The sequence below is a fragment of the Leptonotus elevatus genome, chromosome 7 (assembly GCF_054856555.1).
Source record: "Leptonotus elevatus isolate MCC_2025b chromosome 7, RoL_Lele_1.0, whole genome shotgun sequence".
NCBI lineage: Eukaryota > Metazoa > Chordata > Actinopteri > Syngnathiformes > Syngnathidae > Leptonotus > Leptonotus elevatus.
The window spans coordinates 9,890,722-9,897,708 of NC_141245.1; the positions used below are offsets into that span (position 1 = coordinate 9,890,722).

Sequence of the window (6,987 nt, forward strand, 5' to 3'; positions counted from 1 at the left end):
CTGTTTTCCTTCTTAAAAACACATTTACATTTTTTTTTAATGCAATTTACATTCCAATGACAACAATTATTTGTGATACAAGTGAATTAAACTCTCATCTCAAGGCTCCATTGTTGATAAGTGGGGAAAATATTTTATATGGCAGTTGTGGAAGAAGAAGCTTGACAAATTGTACGAAAAAGCTATGCACATCTCAAAGCTTAATTCTTGTATTTATTAATTGGTTAGCATGTCTTCATAGTTCTGAGGTTCGGGGTCCACCTCATTCACACCCTTTATATGGATATGTAATATAGAATAATAAATGGGCGTTTTTTTTTAAAATTATTATTATTATTCAGTGTGTATCAAATTGATTTATCTCCCTAAAAGAGACGAGGGCATTGAATGTTCCCATTGATGAGTCCTTTACTACATTTGTTTGAAAAATACAGACATCTTGGTTCCTTCAGGGGTATGATGATGCAAAATGTGTGGAGTTTCAATTTAGAAATAGAAGGACCACACAGAACAATCGGATCAGATCTGATTTTAATGCAGCAACTCACAAACATTTCATGAGCTTGTGAAAGATCACGTGCATTGCGATCCTTTAGCACCAGTGCTTCGGTCAGTATATTCACTTGCATAAAAACAGCGTCATTACCTTTAAAGCGGAAGTCAAGTCAGAAACGTTCTTTGCAACACGTTCCATGTGCCCCCACTAGTCTTGTCGAATCAAATTTGGTTGGTGGAATAAGAATGAAGCAGACAAATCCACCCATTTTCAGCCATTCAAGGAGTTTTATAGAGCACCGCCCCCTGCTGTTGAGTGAGAGTGACGTCATAGAGTTCCTGCCCTCACCTGTTTTCTGGCTTTGGTCGCGTGGATTCATTTGTTTACTACTGAACTTATTCCACCAACCCAATTTTAATCAAAATACTAGTGGAGGCACTTCTTATCTTTTTCTTTTTTTTACGTGACCCTCACTTTACATTGGGTCATCATAATATCAATAATAATTAAATATTTAATAGTGATTAAAACCCATTTAATGTCTGAATATGGAGTATGTTAATATTCAACAAACAACTTCCAAGGAGAGTTCTTTCAATGAACTCAAGCATATCAATCTCTCATATTCTTATTATTATAATAATAATTATTAATATATATATATATATATATATATACACATGGACCTTTATGAAAGTCTGTTACCAGTGTGGAGGTGCAAGTGTATGCTGCTGAATGTTTAAAATATAAGGGATATGATCCTGAATGAGTTCCAGCTTGCTGTTTACAAATGTCACAAATTTACAGCATCTGACATTAGGAGTAATATTATTTTATTCTACATCTGCAGTGTATCCTAAATAATGATATAACATATTTGGAGATGATTGTGACATTGAATGGACAGTACATTTCACTTTATGGACAAATCTTTGGTTTAGTTTGGTTTATAAAATATTAAAAATGTACACTCAATAGATGTTTAGACAAATGGTTAGGTTTTATAGAGTTTTGCAATGCTGCATTTTTGTTGTTGACAAAACGTGATTTGTGTGCACTGACTCTTCACCAAATATTATCTTGTATCTAAGGAATCAACAGAAATGTCATGTTGTTGTTACCTAAACTTGTATGTATGCGGCCAGCATATACAGTACCATTTGTGAGGGTGTGTGACTGTGTGTGTGTGTGTTACAGAGTTGTCTGGTAGGAAGCTGAACCTTCCTCTGAGCTGCTCTGAAGAAGCGGCTGCCGTTCTCCGAAAATGGACGCCATCTTCCTCCTCTGGTTCCGTCTCCACTTCCTTCTCGCCAAGACGGCCACGACGGCAATGATTGCTGAGATCAGCGCCCCGATGATGCCGGCTCCCAGCAGCCACGGCCAGATCTGCTGGGCCTGCTGGAGGTAAGGTGTCAGGATTTCTTGAACGAATCGCTGGCCTGCAGTGGATGAAAATGGGATGACACGAGTTCAGATCTGAAATGCTGTTAAATCCAAAAGTCTCACCCTTGGACTGACCTGGATCCAACAGATAAGCATATTCATATCCCATTGACTTGGTAGAGAGGAAATTGTCTCCATTTATATAAAGAGGCAGGAATGGCACCATGTAGTAGCCGTCATTGTGGCCAATGGGAGCGTTGGCAAACGGATAGAAGGTCCGTGTGGGCTGGTGCGTCCGAAGCCAGCGCTCAAAGATGCTGCACAAAAGAAGACCATTACATTGGGTTAGAGAGCGGTGAATGAACTGGAATAATATGTGTGTGTGTGTGTGTGTGTTTGGGATTGACTGTACCTGTCTATGAAAGCGTGGTGCAGGAGGAATATGGGGTCATTGGCCGAACCTTGGACAGATGACATGGAGCCGTTCATGAAGACGTGCAAGGCATTGTGCATGCTGCTTTGGCCTTGAACTGCCATGCCTGTGACTGGGCTTGCAAAACCTGAAAGAAGGGATTAAAATGTGTGTGTATATATATATATATATATATATATATATATATATATATATATATATATATATATATATATATATAAAAAAAGAAAAATTGTGTGCCCTTTATTTATTTATTATGAGAAACATTTCAGAACTTTTGCTTAGTGTTTACTTTTGCAGAGAAGCAAACTGCGATTCTATATATTCTTTGAAGTCTTGTTGACTTGTTACTAATGGGAAGTCTGTTCTACATTTTATACGGCGCTGCTTTGAAAGCAAGAAACTTTAGCTGAGCAACATTGGCCTCTACTGGCACTAATGATAATTACAGATGTACGTTTAATTTTTATAGACAGTACTGTAATCATAAATTACAGCAATAGTCCCTGGTATTTACGGACTATTGCAGAACTGTACTTGGAACATTATTTTAAAGGGAAATGACAGGTAGTATAACATAATGTGTGTTATTATTTGCTGTCAGAACAGATGCTTTGGATGGATGGATAAATGAAGCCTTGGTTGACTGTTCCCCGTCTTTTGTGATTACTCAATTTAATAGATTGAGGGATGGACATTGTCACCATAATGAATATCTATCCCCGTGTGAGTTTTCAAATGGGCCAAAAATCCAAAACATTAGAGAGATTAGCCCAAGGATTACGTTCCCATTCATTTATTAGGCATGCGAGTACAGCAGTACAAACGTATTAGCGTGTTTTTGTGTGTGCGTCTACTGTTCTTACCCTCAAGTGCGTTCCTGAAGCTGTTGTTGGCGAACCGGTCCATGGATCCGGTCTCGTACTCGCGGAGGCCCACGACGAAGTCGACGTCAGCTGATGTTGGCAGTCGCTGCACTCGGTTGGTATCGTGGTTGCCAGGGTTACGCAACAGTGGTCCTTCTCCTGTCACGTTGCACAATGCCTCGCGACTGTTGTATTCCTCAGGCTGAGTGCAGATCACCTAAAACAGGCGCATACAAAAGTAATTCAACTTTTTTTTTGTTTAAACATGAGTTTTTGTTCATAGCAGCTGAGGATGGAGGACAAAAGCAAATAAGCAAATAAAACATATTTATATATGTATACAGTATATAATATGCTCTTCATTAATGTACGGCTGGGAGTCTTTCAAAGTGTGGTATTAGTACCAGTATTGGTACACCGGCGCCCTCTACTGGTACTCAATAAAATAAAGGAATTAAACGTTCAAACTGTGGATCGTTTTACAAATCAAATCAAACAATCAAATAATGTTTTATCCAGGACAGTGCATTTGAAAAGTACAATTAGGTTGTATTTAATTTTGTATTTAGTCATGTTAGTTTTTAAACATTTATTTAGTTTTTTTATTATTATTCGTGACTTAAATACAGTTTTTAATGAAATGATGAATCATGTTCCTAAGGTTTACAATAATGTATACTTTTCAGGAATAAAGCCACTGCCTCGTTTTTTATTAACAAGATCTGCTACGGGCTTACTACACTACTGTATTTTAATGTTGGTCATTATTATACTGATTGAGGGACTACCAATAGTGAAAACGCACAAAATTGACAACCCCCTAAAAAGGTTTCTAATTAGTGCCAAAAAATTAACTTTTTACTGCTGAAAAAAGCTCAATGGGTCAGGTATCAATTTAAAGTGACAGTGTGTTGAATCTAGTGCCATCTATTGGTGAACTAATAGAATGCAACAACCTAAATTCAAACCAGAGAGACCACACTTTGCAAGCCTACCACCAATAATAAAGCGCACCACGGCCTATGTAATATACTGTAATTAGTGATTACTAGACCTACGATTATAATAAAAATAATTTATGTTGATGTGATAGAACTTTTTTTCATGTGCATATTATTGAAATTAATAATGTTGTTTTAAATGAACATTGTAAAATTAAAAAATTCGACACACTGTCTTCAAAAAGAAATAGTTTACAGATTATTTAATTTGGAAATGAAAATACACTCGAAATGCACATTTACATGTGGTGACGACTCTCTTGTAACTTCCTTTCTTAACAGCTCAACCCTGACATATATCATGTGCTTGTCTCAGTTTCTTGGCACCAAGATGCCACAAGATGGCGCCAGATTCCTGTTTGAGAGAAAACTAGGACAACCATCTTGTGGCATCTATGGGTGTTTCCGAAAAAGAACACACACAAAAACTGCGATTAGGCGAGTTTTCAAGGGAAAAAAATTCTGCGAAAAGGATAATTCGAGGGTAGGAGGGCCAACATTGTACATCCATCCATCCATTTTCCGCAATACTTGTGCTTATTTATTAGGATCGTGGCTAAACTGGAGCATATTTAAACTGACTTTGGATGAAAAGTTTGCCAGCCAATCACAGGGCAAATAAAAACACATTACAATTTTGGACAATTTAAAGTTTTCAGTTAATCTTCGAAGGATATTTTTAAAATGTGGTCAGTGCGTATGTAATGTATACTGTACCTATACCTATAATTAGCATCTTAAACTGATATTTTTGTTTAAACTGTGTTTTAAAAGGGTCTTTCTTGTCTTTCTGGTTAAATAAGTGAAACATTGCAAATAATCCTCTATTTTGAGCCAGTGTTTATGAATTCCATTTTACACACATAATGAGAAGAAGTTAATGAAAATATTCTTGCCTTCCATGATGAGAAGACCGACGCAGGGCTGATGAGGTTGGGATTGAAGGGGCTGCGGCCCCCCATCAAACTATCCGTGCACACCTCGCAGGTTTGGGCGTCCCTCCAGTCCCAGTAGGGGATGGTGAAGTTAAAATCTCCTGTCAGCTTCCTTATCTCATTCTCCCAGTGAAGCAGGTAGACTCGATGCCAGGGCAGAAAGGCTGCGGATTCGTGGGCGAAGTCGATGTCGGCCCACACGTTTCCCGGCCCCCCCAGGAAGGCGTCCCGCGACACGTAGTAGTGCATCCACACAAACAGATCGTAGCTGTTGATGTCGGCGAACATGGGGTTCTCGCCGTTTTCGCCCATCTCTGCTCTGGTTGCCATGGCGATGACATAGTCAGGGCTGATGGTGTTCTTAGCCAGGTTGAGGTAGGAGATGAACTTTTGCTGGTCAGCGGCTGACAGGGTCAGGATGTTCCGCCGCACCGACTCCCTGTACTCTGCACAGTTTGCTCCCCAGTAGCCAAACCTGCACTCCCCGCAGTCAAAACCGCCGTAGTTTCCCGCACAGCGACAGGTTCGGTTGTAGAAAGCCAGAGGCCAGCGTTCCCTGTCATCAATCCCGCTGTGAGGGTACTGCGGGCCGTGGGGCTCGTCTGACACGATCACTTCCGTGCAGAAACCGCGGCCTGACAGGGCGCCGCACGCCGAGCCGTCTCCATCCCACACGGGGCAACACTCTTTGGTCCGTAGGCCCTCGGCGTTGGCGCAGGGCCGAGGGAATTGGCAAAAGCAGGTCCCGAGAAGCTGAAGAAGAAGCACGGCTGGAAACAGGCTCCTCATGATGAAGTCAGTAGTGATCACCTGCTGAAAACGAAAAAAGTCAAAACAAACTCATTTTAACCTGCAACAGAAATCCACATTTATTTGAACTACCTTTTGCTGCGGAATTGCCCTGCTAATATGTTCTCACCCACGCATCCAACCTCTCCTCACCCTGCCAGCAGTCTACTGTTCTCTCCAATCTCATTGAACTCATTTAGGGGCCGTCCTCAGACAGAATGTGTGATCTTGCGCACACACAACTTTGTGTGTGCCCTCGTACAACATCACATGCTAAGGATAATATTCCTGATTCTTTCATTCCATCTCGAGACCAGCCGACCTCTCCTCCACTTCACCTCAGGCACAAATGTGTGACCGGGCGTGTGTACCAGCCCTTCTCACAGGTTCCACATTTAGTCACAATGGCAAAGTGGTGGAAAAAAAACCCGAAGAGGTATTGGTAAACTTGAAAAGTAAACAGTACATTTTGTAGAGTACATTTTACTCAAAACATAATCTATTTGGTCCCACTCTAAACAGAGTAAAATTTACACTTGGAAGAGAATAAAATATTAAAAGTAAATTTTACTCAAATTATTTTTACTGTGTACGAAAGAATTGGAATATTGAAAAATATAGTATCGTTTTTTCACTTTGAAATTCTAAGTACATTTTAGAAGGGACATTTTTTTTTAATACATTTTACTGGTGTATTAAAAAAAAGTTGCACAAGGGTTGAGAAACAAACTCACAACCTTCATCTTGGGAGACTGCTACTCTACCACCTGAGCTATGCCACTCTTACTGTTTGCCAACATCCAAAAGGCTGTAATTGCAGCTGACGAGCAAGACATAGTAGCACACAGGAGGAGCTGCATGGCTCAGGGAGTCGAATGGCATCATCTTCCAACCTGATGTTGTGAGTTTTGTTCCACAACACTTGAGTGACTTTATTATTATCATTATTATTTTAAGTAGTAAAATGTAGTCAGAATCTCTACTTGGAATTTAAATTTCTGAGTGAAAACTTTTCAATACGGCAGTTTTTTTTTTTCATGGGATAGCTAAATTCTCTCGTAGGCTACACGATAAGAATACTTTG

At 39.8% G+C, this 6,987-nt stretch overlaps 1 protein-coding gene across 2 annotated transcripts; it reads right to left on the reverse strand.

Moving 5' to 3' along the window:
• Nucleotides 1–514: 514 nt before the first annotated feature.
• On the reverse strand, nucleotides 515–6,165 carry tyr (tyrosinase). 2 transcript variants are annotated; one of them, XM_086079943.1, is made up of 6 exons: nucleotides 5,997–6,165; nucleotides 5,076–5,927; nucleotides 3,179–3,395; nucleotides 2,292–2,439; nucleotides 2,015–2,196; nucleotides 515–1,935 (listed from the first exon to the last, which is right to left on the reverse strand). In XM_086079943.1, exons 2-6 carry the CDS (start codon nucleotides 5,901–5,903, stop codon nucleotides 1,688–1,690), a joined length of 1,623 nt encoding a protein of 540 aa, XP_085936069.1. In that variant the 5' UTR covers nucleotides 5,904–5,927; nucleotides 5,997–6,165; the 3' UTR covers nucleotides 515–1,687. The 2 variants fall into 2 exon arrangements, with proteins under 2 accessions (XP_085936069.1, XP_085936070.1); XM_086079944.1 differs by having other exon boundaries at nucleotides 5,076–5,924; nucleotides 5,997–6,146.
• Between the last annotated feature and the right edge of the window lie 822 nt (nucleotides 6,166–6,987).

What these genes read in the sequence shown, in the direction of transcription:
- tyr (XM_086079943.1), bottom strand. Translation starts at nt 5,903, where the DNA reads ATGAGGAGCCTGTTTCCAGCCGTGCTTCTTCTTCAGCTTCTCGGGACC. An exon ending in CGGTCTTCTCATCATGGAAG is followed by an intron (nt 3,396 to 5,075) that starts GCAAGAATATTT and finishes CGCCTGTTTTAG; the next exon opens with GTGATCTGCACTCAGCCTGA. An exon ending in TGCTTATCTGTTGGATCCAG is followed by an intron (nt 1,936 to 2,014) that starts GTCAGTCCAAGG and finishes CATCCACTGCAG; the next exon opens with GCCAGCGATTCGTTCAAGAA.